At 30.9% G+C, this 20,716-nt stretch overlaps 3 protein-coding genes across 3 annotated transcripts in view; 1 reads left to right on the forward strand and 2 right to left on the reverse strand.

Moving 5' to 3' along the window:
- The window catches only part of LOC108914821 (zinc finger protein 729-like), an 11,706-nt gene extending 4,079 nt beyond the window's left edge, over window positions 1-7,627 (forward strand). The window contains exons 4-5 of the mRNA XM_018720714.1: window positions 2,754-4,120; window positions 7,057-7,627. Of these exons, the coding sequence (XP_018576230.1) occupies window positions 2,754-4,119 (1,366 nt within the window). The 3' untranslated portion in view covers window position 4,120; window positions 7,057-7,627. The remainder of the gene's footprint in view (window positions 1-2,753; window positions 4,121-7,056) is intronic.
- A 2,768-nt stretch (window positions 7,628-10,395) lies between these two features.
- Window positions 10,396-14,273, reverse strand: LOC108914820 (zinc finger protein 99-like). Its single transcript, XM_018720713.1, has 3 exons — window positions 14,095-14,273; window positions 13,192-13,595; window positions 10,396-12,065 (listed from the first exon to the last, which is right to left on the reverse strand). The coding sequence occupies exons 2-3, from the start codon at window positions 13,455-13,457 to the stop codon at window positions 10,661-10,663; spliced, it is 1,671 nt and encodes a 556-aa protein (XP_018576229.1). The 5' UTR covers window positions 13,458-13,595; window positions 14,095-14,273; the 3' UTR covers window positions 10,396-10,660.
- A 1,584-nt stretch (window positions 14,274-15,857) lies between these two features.
- Window positions 15,858-19,353, reverse strand: LOC108914816 (zinc finger protein 83-like). Its single transcript, XM_018720709.1, has 3 exons — window positions 19,190-19,353; window positions 18,733-19,130; window positions 15,858-17,466 (listed from the first exon to the last, which is right to left on the reverse strand). Exons 1-3 carry the CDS (start codon window positions 19,310-19,312, stop codon window positions 15,858-15,860), a joined length of 2,130 nt encoding a protein of 709 aa, XP_018576225.1. The 5' UTR covers window positions 19,313-19,353.
- Window positions 19,354-20,716: the final 1,363 nt, after the last annotated feature.

Here is a 20,716-nt window from a genome sequence, read left to right on the forward strand (position 1 = left end):
AATTATGCGTTTTCATACTCGACAAAAAATGTGTGAGCCTCTGTGCATAAAAATTGGTAATTCTTCAATTAAGACTAGCTCAGAACCTGTAAAATTTCTGGGTATATTACTCGATGAGCACATGACATGGAAACCACACTGTGAAAATGTGGTTTCATATTTAAGTTCCATAAACTTTTTATTTTTAAATCTAAGAGATGTTTTAACGAGACAACAGTTGTTAAGTTTATATCATGCTCGTGTAGATTCACATATTCGTTATGGTATTTGTTTATGGGGTGAGTCCACTCTATCCCAAGCAATACTTAAAGTTCAAAAGAAAATAGTAAGAACAATAGCTGGCCTTTCTAGCACGCATAGTTGTAGAGGTATTTTTGTTGAGCTCAATATTTTAACTGTTACGTCGTTATATATTTTGGAATTGTGTGTATATGTTTATAAAAACAAAAATAAGTTTATGCTGAATCGTGATATTCACTCTGCTAATACTAGAATTGGGCAACACTTCCATTTGTCATTTGCAAGATTATCGATTGCTTCAAGATCTCCTGACCACATTGGCTTAAAAATTTATAATTCTCTCCCGGAAAATATTAAGTCTTGTAAAAACTTGCATGTTTTTAAACATATTTTAAAAAAGTTTTTGATCGATAGGTGTTACTATTCTCTTCCAGAATATTTTAAATTGTAAGGTTTTTTAATTTTATGACCTTTAACTGCTAAATGTTTTTATTTTAATTGTTTTTGTGTTTAATGTTTTTATATTTACAATTATTTTCTTTTTATTTGTAATAATAGTGTACAGTTTTACTGTATCATTATATTGACTATTGCTATACATGTATTAATGTCTATATGCAAAATAAATAAACAAAACTAAACTAAACTAAACCACGACATACGTATATGATATGATTTCTTCAAGTTTTTTTCTGAAAGTTTAAAAAACTTCCTAGTCATAGAACATTTCCATTAACTTTTTAATTATCAAAGGCAACTTATTCTCTTCGTTTACAAATTTGGATAAGTTCTGTTAGTAATTTTGATAATAATTGACAAAACATTAAAATTCATTATTATTATTTCAGTCGTTAGCAATAATTAGTTTTTTAATAGATTTAATAGAGAAAGAAATAGTAGTGCTAATAATAACAAAAAAAAAGGCTTTATACCCTGAAACTGGGTGTTCTATTTCTGCAATTTAATCAGATCATAGACACAAATGCCTATAAAAAGCTTATTCTAAAGGACGGCACGATCACAAATGATATTTATTTATTTATGAATTGCTCATGACAGATGGGATGCAACATTTCAGAATAAAACAGAAAAAACCGCTTATACAGAATGTTCAGGAAATAATGAACAATCTTTCAAATTCGAGCAGGACAAATACATCACAAGTTTACATATTTTTTTTATTCGGTCTCACTCGAATTTTTTATTAACTTTTGCAAGTTTGGAGTTGAAAATCGCTTTTTCAATATAAGTTTTTTGGTTTTCAATAAATCTGGATAATGTTTGGGCAAAAACTGTGATATTTGATGCTACTTCTGCAAATGTATTGAATTTACGGACAGCCACTTTAAGGCTCAAGAGCAGATTGCTCTTAGCCGTCTTAGAGCTCAAGAAAATGTATCAATTTATATTGTTATTTCTGACATTCTCACACTTTTTCAAGTGAAAAAGGTATACAATATATACAACAAACCATTTTCGAAATAAATGCATTTAACCGATGAAAATAGTATGTACACCAACTTTTGACATAGTTAATAGTGATAAATTTGAAAAAAAAGAAGAATGTAGACCTATAAATCATTATTGTGGGGGTCTAGACTGCCAAGGGTGCTATGTCCCCAGGCCCAAAGTAGCTGTTGGGAAATACATTAGTAGAAATAGGTTGTAATAACAGCTTTGTCTAAAATATCCAAATTTAATGAGAAACAAAAAAAGATACAAATAATTAATAATTTCTCGAATAAAAAATAAATTAATCAGATATATTTTATTCCTATTACCAAATAAGGAAATAAGATCAAAGTATTTGTGCGATAATTTTGAAATCCAAGAAATTTACTATTGAAATATTAGTAATCGCATTTTGGGCGTTCAACTACTTATAGCAATGGACAATGTAGAATGGTTTTTTCGTCGTTTTATGAAAATTTATAAATCCCTGGAGTTCAAAATCTGTACATAATATCGACGATCAAAAATAAACAATTTAAAATTGTCGATTTCTTTGTTAGTCCACAAACACTCCAATTTTTTTAATCCGATCCATATAATTAGATTTGTCCAAGTGTTTAAAATAGGCCATTGTTTCAATGGCATTATCAGTATCGAATGCAAATGTGTGTTTATTAAGCCGGGCATTAATTTCTCACTTCATCCTGACTTAGAAAATGTTTTATCACAAAACTTTTTTTTAATTATTATGCCCGATCGTTGTAAATGACCACCTAAAACAGATTACTGTTTAAATCTGAATAAAATATGGTATGTACTTCTAAAAAAGATGCCCGAAACTGATAGTAATCTTAAGATTGCATTTTATTGATCTATTGATTTTGCACAGAATTATTAAATAGCACCTCAAAATTTCTATTTAAAAGGAACGTTCAATCTAAAAGAGTTTTGCGTTTTGTCTGATAATTTCTGAAAATATGTATTTGACAAGAAATTTATGTGTTTCATCTGTTTATTCTGTTACAAAAGGTTTTGTTTATTTATTTATTTTTTTTTTTCAGTGATTTCACCTCATATGATTTATATAATGAAGCAATTGAAAATAAAAAGCACACTTATCAAGCTGAAGGAGAAATAAAAAATGAATATGTGTGTAAATGTGAGACAGAAGAAATTCAAATGAACAAACATGAAACTCTATTAGATAAAACACCACATAAGAGTGGAAATAAAAGAAAGCTGACGGGCAGTTTACCACACGAAATTGCTCCAAAACTAAAGAAGTACAAACAGGATAAATTTGTACATGGTACTAATTACAACAATAGTTCTACGTGTCATGAGGATGCTTCTAAAGCACAAATGTATAAATGCAGTATGTGTGCTTACGAAACTAAACATAAGGGCCATCTGAAGGTGCACCAGTTAACGCACAAAGACCCTTCTAAAATCCAAATGTACAAGTGTGAGGTATGCAGCTATGAAAGTAAATATAAGGGACATCTAAAAGACCATCAGTTATTGCACAAAGACCCTTCGGAAATAAAAATCTACAAGTGTGATACGTGTAATTACAAATTTAAGCGGAAGGGTCATCTGAAGGCCCATGAGTTAACACACAAAAACCCTTCTGAAATCCAAATGTATAAATGCGATACATGCAGTTACGAAACTAAACAAAAGAGTCATCTGAAAGTGCATCAGGTAACCCACAAAAACACTTCGGAAATCCAAACGTACAAGTGTGATAGATGTAGTTTTGAGACTAAACGTAAGAGTTACCTGAAAGAGCACGACGTATCGCATAAAGACCCCTCGGAAGTTCAAATGTATCAGTGTGATGTGTGTAAGTTCAAAACTAAGTACAAAAAATGCCTAAAGAGGCACCAGTTAAAGCACAAAGACCCTTCAGAAATTCAAATGTACAAGTGTGATATGTGCACTTATGAATCCAAATATATGAGGGGCTTAAAAGTGCATCAGTTAATACACAAAGACCCCTCGGAAATCCAAATGTACAAGTGTGACACTTGTACTTACGAAACTAAATTTAAGGATAAGCTAAACAGACATAAGGTAACACACAAAAACATTTCAGAAACCCAAACTTACAAATGTGATGCATGTGGATATGAAACTAAACATAAGAGATATCTCAAAGATCATCAGTTAAGACACAAAGATCCTTCAGAAATCCAAATGTACCAGTGTGACATTTGCACTTATGAAACCAAGTATAAGAGTGGTCTAAAAGTGCATCAGTTATTGCACAAGGAACTTTCAGAGATCAGAATGTACCAGTGTGATATGTGCTGTTTTGAAACTAAGCAAAAGAGTAATCTGAAAGTGCATAAGCTAAGGCACAAAGACTCTTCTTCAAAAATCGAAATAAACGAGTGTGATACATATAGTTGGGAAACTAAGTGAGGTAAGGTTTCATAAATTGTACCCTTTTTTATTTGTTTCTTTTTTTCACTCAAAACCTATTCAGCTAAACAGCAAACTAAAACAAAAATTGTAGAATGGAATTTTGGCAATGAACTGAAAAATATAGTACCTGTGTTTTCTTAAATTGTGTCACTGCCACCCATATTGTACTCTAATATTATTTGAATTTTTTCAAACAATTACCTTACATTTTAAACATTCATTTTGCTCTGCAGACTGGTTTCATGGTAGACACGCTCCCGTAGACTGGCCAGCCAGATTACCCGATCTTAATCCTTTAGTTTTTTTTAATGGGACCATCTGGCCTCCCATGTGGACAATGGTTCTCGAATGTAGATGTGGATAGATGAATTTAAAAAAATATACGTCAATATTTCTAATTTTGAAAAATTATGTTCACTGGATATAGCAGTACCATTTAGATAAACACGAGGGGGAAACTGCTGACCAAAACTTGTATACTCATTTTCAAATATTACTCAAAAATCAGTTTAACATGTTTCCCTCGGACAAACGGGATAAAAGCGTAAAATAAGAAAAATTTAATCAATCGTTAATAAACTTAAATTTACATGCAAAATAATTTTTCTGTAGAATTCTGCATTGTTCTAAATTTAAAATGCACCTTCAATTATTTGCAATTCAGCATTTTTTAAATATTCCAAATTGATGTACAAGCGCTATCTGTGTTGTTACAGTGACTTGAAGAATTCGTATCGGTCAAAAAATGGAAGTAAGTCGTGAATATTTCCGTGCGATTATTTTTTACATCTTTCGACGTGGATTATCTCAACAACAGTACATCGATTAACTTAGTTTGACTTTCGACGATGAAGGACCATCAAAGACCACTGTATATTGGTGGTATGCAGAATTCAGTCGTAACCGCGATTTGCTCACTGACGAATTTCGTATAAAAGTCATCCAAAATCACTCGATGACTTGTTTTTATTCATACATATCAAAGATAAATTATGAGGTGGTTTTTCGACGCCTGAAGAAGGGGTTGATGCCTTCAAAATGCATGTTTTGAAGGTACTTCAATCAGATTGGAAAAAGTGCTTTGAAAATTCGTTCATGGAGAATGCTTTGAAAAACAATAAAGCCATATAATGATGATCAATTTCTTTTTTGTTGTGTCTATTCCCGAAATATAAAAGGCAACCCTTGTACTAAGGGATCATAATATAGCAAAGGGGTTAAATGAAACTGTATCTACCTTAAACAGTTTTTTAAATAATAAATTTTGATTTTGTAGATGTGAAGTACTATTTTATTTCCTGCCCATCCCAGTATATCGGTCAATGGTTGACAGATTTGTAACGAGCGTTCAAATAAAAACGTGGTCGAAGTTGGCTCTGACACATTGGACGTAGGGAGTAGCTTATAGCGACCAACTTAACCTCATTTCTCAACGAGCTGTATAGCAGCTGTCAGTTTCAATAACGTTAATGACTATATAACTTTATTTTAAAGAATAATCGTGATAACAATAACAAACAATTAAAGGAGCTGCGGAAAGTGTCCCCCTCCTTGTTATAACAATAAATTAAAGCAGCTGCTGAAAGTGTCCCCCTCCTTGTTCCAAGCACTTTTCACACCTGTTCCTCAAAGAATTAAAGACATTTTCTAAGATGCTCGGGGTATTGTTAATTTCACGAATCTTGTCTATAAGTCGAGCCTGCAGATGGTTTAAATCAGGAATAGGCAGTTCAAAAATAGTGTTTTTAAGGTAAGGCCACAAAAAGAAATCACACGGCGTAATATCACATGACCTCGGTGGAAATTCATGTTCAGCATTGAGACTTATTAGTCGATTTTGGAAAACTTCCCTCAACATATTCATCGTCTCGCCTGCCGTATGTGCCCTTGCGCCATCTTGTTGAAAGTAAAAGTTTGTAATTTCGTTTTCTTCCAGCTGGTTAACAAAAGGAGCGATAATTTCTTCTCTATACCTTTGCGCAGTAAGAGTACCATTAAAAAAAATAGGTCCATAAATCCTCCTTCGATTGAGAGCACACCAAACTCCAATTTTTTGAGCGTGTAGAGGGCCCTCGACAAAAAAGTTATCTGGTTTTTCAGAAGACCACATTCTCATATTCTGTGAGTTTACGTAACCACTTAAATGAAACCAGGCTTCATCAGAAAAAAAGGTGATATTATGAAGTTCACCGTAGTTGTTTAAAAACCATTCACAAAATACAGCCCGTCGCGGAAAATCAACTTCATGAAGTTCTTGCTGACAAGTTAAACGATAGGAGAACAAACGCAAATCTTTTTTTAACACTGTGTGGCAGGTACCGACTGATACTCCCACCATTTGTGATAAAACACGTACAGAAGTTCTTGGCGCATTTTCCATTATTTGTTGGACATTTTCTTTTAATTCTTCAGTCCGCTTTTTAGGTCGGCCGCTTCCTTCTTTTCTTGTTACACTGCCCGTTTCACGAAAAACATTAACACAACGCTGAACTGCACTTTGAAAAATTTTGTACTCAACAACGCCGGGAAATTGATTTTGAAATTCTATGAAACATTCCTCAATAGAATACTTCCATATTCCATCAATCTTGCGTCCATTTCTAAAGTAGGACTCTATGATAAACACTTTTTGTTCTTGAGAAAACACCATTTTAAACGCTTTTTAAAACGAAAATATTCAAATTGATAGCGGCGATATAGCGCTTTGACAGATGACGTTTAAGTTCATTTGCTATACGCTACGCCCTACGTCCAAATTTTCAGAACCAACTTGACCACGTTTTTATTTGAACGCTCGTTATATGAGTTTACCAAACTTTGACCTTTAACTAATTAAATCGTTAGTTCAAGTTTCATCGGTCCGCGTCAAACATGTCCCGAAACATTCGAGTAAATAGTTAATATATTTTTTTAATTTCAACAATTTTTTTTCAGATCAGTCTTCAGGTGGACATTTGGCAATGGTTTTTCTGTGTCTGCCCTAGAAAAATATAAATGCAAAATTGATGGAAAAAATATTTTTTGCGACACTGAAGGAAATAAAATGTTAATGTATCGCAAGAAAGAATAAAAAGCATTTTAAAATTAATTATGGGACATAAGGATCATTCTAGTCACTAATGAAGAATAGGAAGATTTTTTTAGGGTTGTTCGGGATATAAGATTTTATTTCTAAAAAATATGCCGATGCAAATATTCCTTGCGTCAAACAGAGGAGAAGATATTGATGTCCATCCCCATTCTACTAGAAACCTCAGAATTCTGACACCACTGAGTATTTTTGAAATTTGATTAGCACATTTGTTTCCCGACTGTATTTCAAATAAAAAAAGGCCATTTTACAGTTTAGTTAGAAAACAAACCATTTTTGAGTACCGTTTTTTAAAATCTAAAAATTCTTTTCTTATAATTATGATTTTAAATACAATCAAGTGTTATAAAAAGTTTCATCAGACTAGAGAGATTTTTATAAATGTAATATTTTTCAAAACCTTTTAACATTATCTCATCCATATGAACCTTTTTTTTTTCATAAAATAACGATTTTTAGGAAATTTTTGATACACTTAATTTACATCCTCTATATGAGGCTCAGTAAATGCGAGGATAGTGCAATTTTTTTAAATTTTGATGTTTTGTAATTTATAAGGGAAAAATAAAACCACAAATTGTATTTCAATTTTTTCAATTTCTTTATTTCCATTAGACAATTTACAAATTGTATTGGAATTGTCAATAGCAGTGTAAAAGCTACATAAAATTCGTAAATACTAAACACACAAAACAACACTTTAACAAACAACAAATACACATATATTATACATCAAAGTATTCGTTAATATTATAAAATCCTTTGTATACTAAATGCTGCTTTAAGCGCTTTTTAAACAGTCCAGTCGATGAACAACTTTTTAGTTCAGAAGGTAACTTATTGAAAATTTTTAGACCCAAGTAATTGGGTGATCTGCTGGCAACATTTAACCTACAAAAGGGCACATAAAAATTATTTTTTTGTCTTGTATTTATAGAGTGGATATTATCATGTTTTATAAATTTGTCCTGATTATTATGTATATACAAACAAAGCTCATATATTAAGAGAGATGGCATTGTTAAAATTTGATGTTTTATAAATAAATCCCTACAGCTAACAAAAGATGGCATATGAAACATTACTCTCAATATTTTTTTTTGTGCGACAAAAACATTACCTGACATTGAAGACTGCCCCCAAAAACATATTCCATATCGCAATCGGCATTCAACTTCAGCGTAATATAGATTTATTAGTTGATTAATGTTTAAAACTGTTCTAAGATTTCTAAACTGATAAAGTACAGAATTTAATTTCGTAATTATATGCTCACAATGAGACTTCCACGTTAAACATTCGTCAATATAAAGCCCTAAAAATTTAACACTTTCTGTACCTATTGTCATACGATTGCCGTTTATTTGCAGATCAAGTTCTTCACAAGTCTTTTGCCAATTATGAAACCTTAATGCTAATGTTTTTTCAGAATTTAAAAAAAGCCTGTTTTCACAAAACCACTCATTAAGGTCATGCAGAACATTGTTACATTTATTTTTTAATATATTATTTAATTTGTCAGATACCACTATGGAAATATCGTCAGCATATATAGTAAATTTAACCGAAGATGACAAATCGCCAATGTCATTTATATATAAAAGAAATAGCACTGGGCCCAGTATGGAACCCTGTGGCACACCTATATTAATAACTGCTGATTGTGAGTTAATAGCCGATTTGTTATCATTAGAAATAGCAACAAACTGTCTTCTCTGAAAGAGAAAACTTTCTATCCATTTATATGCATTACCCCGGATTCCATACAAATCCAGTTTGTCTAGAAGTATGTTTTGATCTACACAGTCGAATGCCCTGCTGAGATCACAAAAGATCCCAACAGGGCACTCCCCTGCTTCAACGTATTTTATTATCTCCTCATAGTAAGAGTGATGTGCAGTTGCTGTTGACTTTCCTGATGAAAATCCGTGTTGATTGGGTGAAATAATATTATGACACTTTAAGAATGGTAAAAGTCTATTCAAAAAACAGCTCTCAAATATTTTAGAGAAACCACTAGGTATATTTATAGGTCTATAGTTTTCTATAAGATTCGAATTATTCTTTTTTTGAATTGGTATAATTTTACCCAATTTTAATAACTCTGGATATTTGCCAGTTGAAAAGGATAAATTTATGAGGTAAACTAGAGGTTTACTAATTATATCTAGTACCTTTTTTATGATGAAATCTGGAATATCATCATAGCCAGAAGAATATTTGTTTTTAAGTTTTTTTATGAGGAGATTATAAAGTTCAACGACATTGTAAGGCAATAGGCTTATAGTATTATTTATAGATTCCTTGCTATATCTATCATTTGATTTAATTTGAGGAATCTGATTTACAATATTAATGGGTACATTTTTAAAATAACTGCTATTGCTTTTATTTTGTCACCAATTCATGTTTTTGTAAATAAAATTTGTTCCAAAATTTTTCACAAAATTTATGGCAAATAAATTACGAATACGAATATTCGGAATATCCATTTTCTTTATTTTTTTTAAACAGAAACGTCAAAACATTGTCTACAAGAAAGTGTTTCTTACATAAAATTTATTTTCAGATGTCTTAATACTATTAAATATTTTTTTTAATAAAGATTGTTTTGTTCACGTAATTCATAAAGACATTCAATAAATAATTTCAATATATTTAAAAAAATGTATGGGGTTGCCCAGTTACAGCATAAGTACAGTAGAATCTATAATCTGGCACTTCACTACACCGGTACGTCCAGTAATCCGGCGTCATTTTTTCCGCGTTTATCTACTATCCTTGAATAATACAGTTTATACAGTTATAGTTTAGTTGAAAGATTATTTTACAGAAACATAAAAACATTACATTATGCATATATATGCATACACAACTGTAATATGTATGTATCTATGTACCAATCTCTTTCTTAATAAACAATTAAAAGTAACGTTTTTTAATTTAATACTGTTTACATATACATTTTCCATTAATCCGAATTTTCCAGTACTCTGGCAGTCTTAGGTTTTTAATGGTGCCGGATCATTATTTTTTTATGTATACCGCAAGGATCCAACTTTGAATCATATTTATTTTATTTATTAATTTGTACCTAAAACTAAAATCTAATATTTGTTTTTTACTGACGACTCAAAACTTTTTTAAATATGTATTCTGTTATCGATTGCTTAAATTTACAGAAATATATAGATTTGATTGGGGAATGGTACTTTGAAAATCAATAATCACTACTAGTTACAGTTTATTTGGAATACAAATTTTATTTCATCAATCATTTGTACAATTTGATTTCTAAAGGGTTTTTAACTGATGTTTGTTCAGATCCCTCTTACATTTAATTTCATGATTACATGCATCACACTTGTACATGAGGATTTATGAAAAATTGTTGTCCAATGCAATTTTAGATGATTATGTTTTGTATCATAGGTACACTTTGACATCTCAAGAATCTTTGTGTATTAACAGATGTATCCTTAAACCGCTCTTAAAATCAGTTTCATAACTACACATACCGCACTTGTGCATTTTGACTTCCGACGGATCTTTGTGTAGTAACTGATGCACTTTCAGTCCATTCTTATATTTAGTTTCAAAAGTACAAGTATTGCATTTGTACATTTTGACATCTGACGAATCTTTGTGTATTATCTGATGTGTTTTTAAACTACTTTTAAAATTAGTCTCGTAACCGCACATATCGCACCGGTACAATCTGATTTCTGAAGGGTTTTTGTGTGAAAACTTGTGCTTCTGTAGATCCGACTTATATTTAGTTTGGTAAATACAGACATCACACTTGTACATTTGGATTTCTGAAGGATTTTTATGTGTTAACTGATGCACTTTTAGACTATTCTTGTATCTAGTTTCGTATGTACAAACATCGCACTTGTACATCTGTATTTCCGATGTATCTTTGTGTATTAACTGATGCGTTTTTAAACTGCTCTTAAAAATAGTTTTATAACTACACTTATCACATACGTGGATTTGGATTTCCGAAATATCTTTGTGTTTTAATTGGTGCACTTTTAGGCCACTTTTATATTTCGTTTCATAAGTACAAGTATCGCATTTGTACATTTCAATCTTTGACGGGTCTTTATGCGTTAACTGATGATCTTTTAGATGATTCTTGTGCTTGGTTTCATAACTACATGCATTGCACTTGTACATTTGGATTTCCGAAGGGTCTTTGTGCCTTAACTGATGCACTCTTAAATGCCCCCTATATTTGGTTTCATATTTACAACTATCACATTTGTATATTCGGATTTCCGAGGAATCTTTGTGTATTAACTGATGCACTTTTAGACATTTGGAGTACTTAGTTTCATAACTACATACGTCACACTTGTACATCTGGATTTTCAGATGGTCTTTGTGCATTAATTGATGCGTTTTCAGATTACCCTTATATTCAGTTTCGTAACTACATGTATCACACTTAAACGTTCTCACTTGTGAGAGATCTTTATGTATTGATTGATGTCGGTTCAGACTTGCTTTATAATTGCTTTCAAAACCACACGTGTCACACTTGTACGTTTGTACTTTTGAAGGGCTATTCTGTATTAAACAATGCCGTTTGAGACTCGCCTCACGTTTTGTTTCATATTTACCGTCGTAAAGGTGGAATTGCATGTCTAATGTAGGTTCATACGTTTGAAATATAAGCTTTTGACTTTTGGGTATTTCATTGTGAACTGATATCGATGTAATATTTTCATTAAATGCTCTTTCACATTTAAGCCTGTTGTCACTCTTTATTTCTCCTATATTCTCTGAAATGCTCATTCTTTTGTTTTTAATTGATTCATCATCTAGGTTGTATGAAGTGGAATCACTGGAAAAATTAAAATTTTCATGAAATAGACATAAAACAAGGTTAGTGGAAATACCTAACTAAAGTTTGATACATTCTTTTGCATAAAATTAACAAATATAGAATACCTTTTGCCCATCGATGTTTCCAAACCCAAACTTAAAACATTTTATCACATTTTTAGAAGTAAAAGTGTTTTAGAAAGCTAATTTAAATGCACCGAATCCAATTTATTTACTCCTTGTCAGAAAAATTACTAAAAAAAAATATGTATTCTGTTTTAATACCTATTTCGAATAAAAAAGATTTCAATATTCCATGACTATTTAGGATTACCTCTATTAAAAAAAAGGAATAAATAAATTAAAAAATAGACCCACATACAAAAACTTGGGTTGATTAATTTATGTAGAATCAAAAATATCACCTACTTTTTAAACTTTTTTTTTATTTTTAATGAGGGAAATCTTAAAAAAATCAATTGCGGTGAAATCAAAATCAATGTGGAACGACATCACAAAATCATTTCAAATGTTACGATATTCAGGGTAAGAGGGTCCGTCCAATTGTAAACGTTGCCCATAGTTTTAAAGGAGCTTTGGCCATCAATGTTATCAGATCTAAGAATATGTACCACAAAAAGAGACAGTTTTTTTAAATTAAACTATTATATTAGGGTAATAAAGGTGATGAACTTTATAATTAGTAACGATAAATGAGTAATTTGTATGATCTGAGGGTAGTAATTGTATGTGTTTTGGATCCAAACGCCGAAATTTGTGGGCTTTGCTTTAACTTATCGGATAGCCCAACTTTTCACCGATTAAAAATGCCTTGACACTCTGGATCTTGGCAGAAATAGAGATTGTGATTTGCAGATTTTTAAATTTTACGTATGGTTGATTATCCTTTTAATCATCAAAACTTGTCTCTGTTAATTTATATTTTACTACCTTTAAATCTCTGATAGTACTGAAGAGTAAATAGAAGAATTAGTAAATCCTCCCGATATGCAGCTATATTATTATGCAAAAAGTATTTTATATCAAAATAACTTCTAGCTTGATATATTAAAACTTATGTATATAAAAGTTTATATAGAGAGAGTACATACACCTGTTATAAAATTTCATAGATATTTCCTTACCCATCTTTATCATGTTCCTCTATCTTTATTTCAATGTCTTCAGATTTAATATAAGCCGAAATATCAACACTTTTATATTTCTCCTGTGCATTCCGACCATCGTCCAGTTTTATTTCAATTTCTTCTAGTTTAATATAAGATGGATTATCGATGTTTTCATATGTCTCCTGCACCTCCAGACCATTTTCCAGTTTTATTTGAATTTCTTCAGGTTTAATATAAGACGGCTGGTCGATGTTTTTATATTTTTCCGGACCAACTTCCATTTTTATTGCAATCTCTTCAACGTAAAATATTTTTTATATATCTCCTGTGAATCAAGGCACTTCATTAAAAAAGTAACTATGAGTAGTAAGAAAACCAAAGCACGGTCTGCTTGTAAGAGGACCCTCGGTAGCACTCTCCTACAATAAAAAATATATTACTGATAATCTCTTGTGGAATAACTGTTGTTTTTGTTTTTAAAGAAACTGAAGAAGAATAACTAAAAACTAGGCAATTTTTAGATTGTCTATAGGAAACTTTACATAAACGAAAATTATACTCAGTATCCAAACATGTCAATTTAAAATTAAAGGCGTCAAATAATTTTATGGAGAACACTTTACACAGTGCATGTTTATGTTGGTTTATAAAAAAGTATTAGTCCTAACTTACAATTAGCCGTAACTTAATCTTAATCTTAGTCCTAAAAATTTAAATGTACAAAATGTAATGTATAGAACTAGGGCAAGGTTAAGATTTTTATAAACCGATACATTACATTCTGTACATTTAACTTTTTAGGACTAAGATTAAGGTTAAGTTATGGCTAAGTTAGGACTAATACTTTTTTATAAACCAACCATTATGTAATTCCTCCAAGTTCTGAAAAATATTCATTAAAGTAATACTAATAATAACCTGTTCATAGATTCAGCAAAACTACTACAGTTTTCCCTTATGATTTCTTTTAACATTTATTTATAAAATTAAAATTTAACCCGTAATATGTTTTTAAAGTTTCCTGGTTGTATTTTTTCTTATATATGACGAAAAATTCCAGGTATTTATTCCAAATAATGATTACATAACCTACAAACTTCTCGCATTTTTTTCCACTAAAAAATTCACAACACAAAACACAAACTGTATTTGACAGATACATTGACTTTACATTTTGTAGAGAGATACCTAATAGCTGGTTTCCTTTTGACAGAAATCCGAGATAATCTTAAATAATCTGATTCAACTTGGTTAGAAATTTACTTCCCCTTACTCCTTAGGGCCTTTCGATTTGGCAAAAATAGTAGCTATTAATAGCTAATAGCAGCTTAGAGTTACTCTGAACTGATATAAGTTGCTAATAGCTACTATGTTTTGCCAAACCGAAAGCCTCCCTGATAAGTAAGTAATGAAACTATACATTGCACTGCTGAGTGAGAAGTCGGAATTTCAATTGTAAAAAAAATGGATAGTGCATAGAAATAATTATATAAATACTATTTGAAGACAGATGATTAGAAATTTTATTTTGATCAGGTAAATCACTAACCTTACTATTAGCAGCTGTGTACTTTTATTCATCGTTTACATATATTTATTTATACAGGGTGTCCCGGTACTTGATACAAAAAAGGCGAGTACAAATAGATGAGATCAAAATATCAGTTTTTTATATAATTTTTTTATACGGACCTTCGTTAACGAGTTACGGGTCCACAAAGGTGAAAATTAACAAAATTATGTTTATTTGCAATCTCTAGACTATTAACTTCATGACGCAAATTTGGTGATCAATAACACATGCGTACAACTTGTTGTGAATGTGAATATGGATTTGCTCACAATATGTATACTGTGGTTACGTTATAATGTAAAATTTCAATTTGCAAGAAGGTTCCAAATTAAGTCATTGGAAGCACTGTTTTTAGAAAAACGCAATTAATTGTCGCCCAACTCCTCTTTTTTAATATGCCTAGTTTTATTAAACAGCAGAAAATTACAAAAACTTAAAGTTAATGTTGATCATGAAAGACCTAGGTATTTAAAATCAGCAAATAAGTAACTGGAAACCTTTACTTGTCTTTATTATACATCCTATATATAGACAAGATTTTATTTATAAAATAATGTAACATCAGTATAATTTACAAAATCTGCCTATAATTGAAAATACATAGAACATTACCTAGACAGATAAAATTATTTGAAAATATTTGAGTATTATAAAATTTAAAAGATACCCACCTAAAAATTATAGGGAAGTTAATATATTCATCAATGTCAATTGTAACGATAAAAATCCTACAGAAAAAAAATTTGTTTCAAAAATCCCAAATTTTCTATAAGCCTCATAACTAACTTAGTCATATTTTTTTAAATAAAGTTTTAAATATAAGGATTTACTTCAAAAACACTATCAACACTACTGCAAGTCCTTTTATTGAATCACTAATTACCAGGCACTTGGTCAAAGTAATTATTAGTTTGGGAGACTCACTTGCTCCAAGTTTTCATTTCAGCTGTTTAATAGATGCTCTGGTCTTTCTATGCTTTTATTTTGTACGTCTACATAGACTACTGTAAGTTGTAGTTAAGTATCCATAACCAATCACAGCTGTTATTCTGAAAATAGCTGTTTTCTAGAATAGAACATTTTACTTGATAAACATAAGTAACAGTCCCTATTTTTGCTTGCATACTTCCACTTCCAAATGGTTTTCGTGTGTCAAATGATGTCTAGTTAGACCGCGTTTATACCTTGTTTGAAAAACACATTTATCGCACTTGTACATCTGTACTCTCGAGGAATCTCGGTGTTTTAACACGTGAACTATTAAATTCTGCTTATGTGCGGTCTCAAAAGCACATTCATTACATTTGAATATTTGATTGTTAGAACGTTTATGTCTTACCGGACATATAGCGTAGCGTTGATTAAATGTGTCACAGTCACGTTGATCAGATTCCTTCTTTGGTTCTGTGGATGGATTCTCATGTATCGATCGATGGCTTCTCAAATTATTCTTATATTTAGTTTCAAAAGTACAAGCATCACACTTATACATTTTAATCTCCAAAGGGTCCTTGTGTGATAACTGATGCACTTTTAGATAACTTTTAAATTTAGTTTCGTATGTACAAGTGTCACACTTGTACATTTGGATTTTCGAAGGTTCTTTGTGCTTTAACTGATGCCTTTTCAGGTGACTCTTGTGCTTAGATTCATAAGCACAAGTATCGCATTTGTACATTTGTATTTCTGACGAATCTTTGTGTATTAATTCATGTGTTTTTAACCTGCATTTAATATTGGTTTCATAATTACACCTATCACATTTGTACATTTCGATCTCCGAAAGCTCTTTGTGCAATAACTGATGCATTTTTAGGCCCATCACATATTTGCATTCATATGTACACTTATCACACTTGTACATTTGGATTTCTGAAGGGTCTTTGTGCTGTAACTGATGCCTCTTTAAGCAGTTTTTATACTTAGTTTGAAACGCACATGTATCACACTGATACATCTGAACTTCCGAGGGGTCTTTGTGCGACAACTCGTGCTCTTTCAGGTAACCCTTACGTTTACTTTCGAAACTGCACATATTACATTTGTACGTTTGGATTTCTGAAATATTTTTGTGTGTTAATTGATGCATTTTAAGATTACTCTTTTGTCTAGTTTCATAACTACACGTATCGCATTCATACATTTGAATATCCGAAGGGTTCTTGTGTGTTAATTGATGTGCTTTCAGATGACCCTTTCGTTTAGCTTCATAAGTACACATATCACACTTGTAGATCTGGATTTCCGAAGGGTCTTTGTGTAATAACTGATGCTCTTTCAGGTGGCCTTTATACTTAGTTTCATGACCACATATGTCACACTTGTACATTTGAATTTCTGATGGGTCTTTGTGTGTTAATTGATGCATTCTCAGATGGCCCCTATGTTTTGTTTCATATGCACATGTAATGCATTTGTACATTTGCAATTTAGAGGCATCTTTAAGATCATGGCACATGGAACTGTTCTTATAATTAGTCCCATCATCGTACTTCTCGAGTTTTGGAGAAATTTTGTGTGTTAAACTTCCTGTCAGCTTTCTTTTGTACCCACTGTTATATGATGGTTCATCTAACAAGGTTTTACACTTGTTTATTTGAACTTCTTCTGTCTCATATTTATAAGTATATTCATTTTTTATTTCTTCTACATTTTCACAAGTGTACTCGTTTTCATTTTCAGTTATTCCATAATGTAAGTTGTACGAATTGAAATCACTGAAAAAAAAAATGTTCCTAATTGAATAGACACAAATGAAGCAAATAAATTTCTTTTCCATACAAATATTTTTAGAAATTCAGATTGTATCATCGAAAATGAAAAAAATAGGTGTTTAAATAAGATGTATTTTTTAAATAGAAAAAGTTACGATGTGTCTTTGATAATACTGTGCAAACTCGAGAGATGGCGCCTAGTGCAATGTCAAAATAACTGTGAGTTTCTGACATTTTTTTCAAAGTACATAGGGAGTATAAGCAATTTAAAAAATAATGAAATAGTTTCAGGATCAAATGGTGATGGTTCATTGATCAAATACTATTTCAACATAATCTAAAGGAATATCTATATCATATTTTAATAAAACTTGGATTCATCACTACCAGCCTGAAACCAAGAAGCTCTCAAAACAATGGCAGAAAAGCAGCAGAAAAAGTTATGGACCTGTTTTCTGGGCTGCTAGGACACAATCTTTAAGATTTTCATAGTTTTGTGTGAAAGAGGTATACTTGTTTGTTATCAATGCAACAAAACATTTTTAAGATGAACACATTTGACAATAAAAATACCATATTATTTCTGACATATAGTAACAATAAAGAATACCTGAAAATAACAATTGGTTCTATGTAAAAAAAATAAATGCATAATGTCAAACTCCATTTGTTATTACATATTTATTATGTAGCATAAAAGACAAATTTTTGTTTTTATATGCTTCTTACCATTAAGAAGTATCAAAAATAGTATGGTATATTTATCGTTAAACGTGTTTATCTTGAGAAAAGCCTATAAATACATTAGTAGAAGCTCCTATAGTTTTAAATGTGATTTTACTTTTTATTTTATTTCATTTAAGGAATTCGATATTTCAGACTTGCTTGTATGATTTAGAAAGAATAGAAAAAATAACAAACATTACATTTTGCCAATAGTAACAAATATTTTTTCACTGAACTTAGTACAAATACCTTCTAGGGAGACAAGTGGCTTAGTAAGATTTTGAATTAAAAACATTTCTAACAGAATTTGACAAAATTTGAAAACAAGAGAAAAAAGTATGTCATCTTTACTAATTAAAAATCAATAAGAATATTCTGTAGGGTTTTTTTAAGCTTTTATAAATAACTTGGAGAAACCAAATAATACCTTGTTATAAAGGTGTTTCCATCTTAAATAGGTCACACTGTATATTACTATTTAATAATTATCTGAACTTGAAAACAAATTTTTAATTACAAAATTTTATTGATATTCTTCCTCACCTATCCTGGTCATCTTCCTCTACTTTTATTTCAATCTCTTGGGACTTAATAGACTGTTCATCAACACTTTTACACTTCTCCTGAGCATCATGTTCTTCCAATTTTACTTCAACTTCTTCAGGTTTGATATAAGACGGCTTATCAATTTCTTTATATTTCTCGTGTATATGCTGTTCATCTTCCAGTTTTATTTTAATATCATCAGGTTTAATATAAGACGGCTTATCAACATTTTTATATTTATCCTGCTCGTCTAGACCATATTCTTCCAGTTTAATAGCAATCTCTTCAGTTTTAATGCAAGACTGTTTATCAATGGTCTTATATTTTTCCTGTGCATCAAGGCAGTTCTTTACACACGTTTGACACATAAAATCTTGATCTCTCTTCTCAAACTTCTGAAATATATTCGCATTTAATCATAGTCATAAAAGTAATCACAACAACGGGATCCTACCAGGTTGGGAAAAACAACTTCTAGTGTTTCCCTTAGGTCTCCTTCAATTACTTTGCAATTTGTAACGCTTATAGTATCAAAACACAATCTGCAAACTGTCTCTTTGTAATGCTGTGCTTGCATTGTTTTCTCTTCGTTAAACAGGAAATCAAAACAAGAATCAAAACAATTCTTACATAACCTATAATGACATAAATGACATGGCTCCCATAGACTCCGAAACATATTGGGACCATGGCGACTAAAACAAGAATGAAAACTTTACTTTAGATTTATACGTTGGATTTTTGCTATAGAGGGTGTCCCGAAATACATGCAACAAAATTTGGTCACAGATTCTTAAGACAAATTTAGGGGACCCGTATATTTTATTTTTGCCAAGTGGCCCCCCACTTTCGGAGTTACAACCCCCTGAAGTCCGCCCCTAAGAATAATCTTTTTTTTATATCTCAGAACCCTGTTATACGGGAATCACTAAATTTGGTACACAGGGGTTTTATGACATATGTGGAATCTGATGGTGCTACGTTTTTTTGGCGGGGAACCCCCTTAAAACAATTTTTCGTGGGCCCCTTTGTCTATGGAGCCAAAAAACTTTGGTCGCATATTTAAATTTCTTAAAAATTATCAGTCCACTAAAAAGCCATTAAATTTAGAAACTTTTTGTCTCCTTATACTTTTTTCGTAAAACGCAATGTTTCGAGAAAAATGTCAAAATGTGATCGAATGCATATCGTCATTTTTCTCAAAAACATTACGTTTTACGAAACAAATATCAAGAAACAAAAAGTTTCCAAATTCAATGGTTTTCTAGATAACAATTAAAAAAAAAATTGCGACCAAATTTTTCTGGTTCGAAAGACAAGGGGGCCAACGAAAAAGTGTCTTAAGGGGGTTTCTCGCTAAAAAGCGTAACACTGTGAAATTCCACATATTATAAAACCTCTGTGTACCAAATTTAGTGATTATCATACAACATGGTTTTGAGATATAAAAAGGACTCCTTAGCGGCAGATGTCAGGGGGCTGCAACTCTTAAAGAGGAGACCAGTTGGCAAGAAAAAAAAATATGGGTCCCCTAAATTTATCTTAAGAATCTATGACCAAATTTTGTTGCATGAATTTCGGGACACCCTATATTATTGGACATTATTTGAATAGTTAGTGATATTAAAAGATTAGGGTAACACAAAACAAAACAATAGTATATTCAAACTTAACAGAGCGTTATGCATTGTTTTAATTTAACTAAAAATATATATGTATTTATTAATCAATCGCATTTAATAAATATTAGTAACTGTATTATTAATGCAAAATTTTTATTATTAGATAAAATACAAAAATATAATTTGTTTATTTTTTTTATAAGATATTATATGTAAGTTTTCATAATAATTTAACAAATGCGTTTCTAGATTTCATATTGCATACTTAAATGGTACCAAACACTCAAAACGTTGCAAATTATTAGCAGCTATTGGCAAGTGAGAGTATAAAACTCTATATATGATTTGATAAAAATATA

This window comes from Anoplophora glabripennis, unplaced genomic scaffold (genome assembly GCF_000390285.2).
Source record: "Anoplophora glabripennis isolate ALB-LARVAE unplaced genomic scaffold, Agla_2.0 scaffold1223, whole genome shotgun sequence".
Taxonomy (NCBI): Eukaryota; Metazoa; Arthropoda; class Insecta; order Coleoptera; family Cerambycidae; genus Anoplophora; species Anoplophora glabripennis.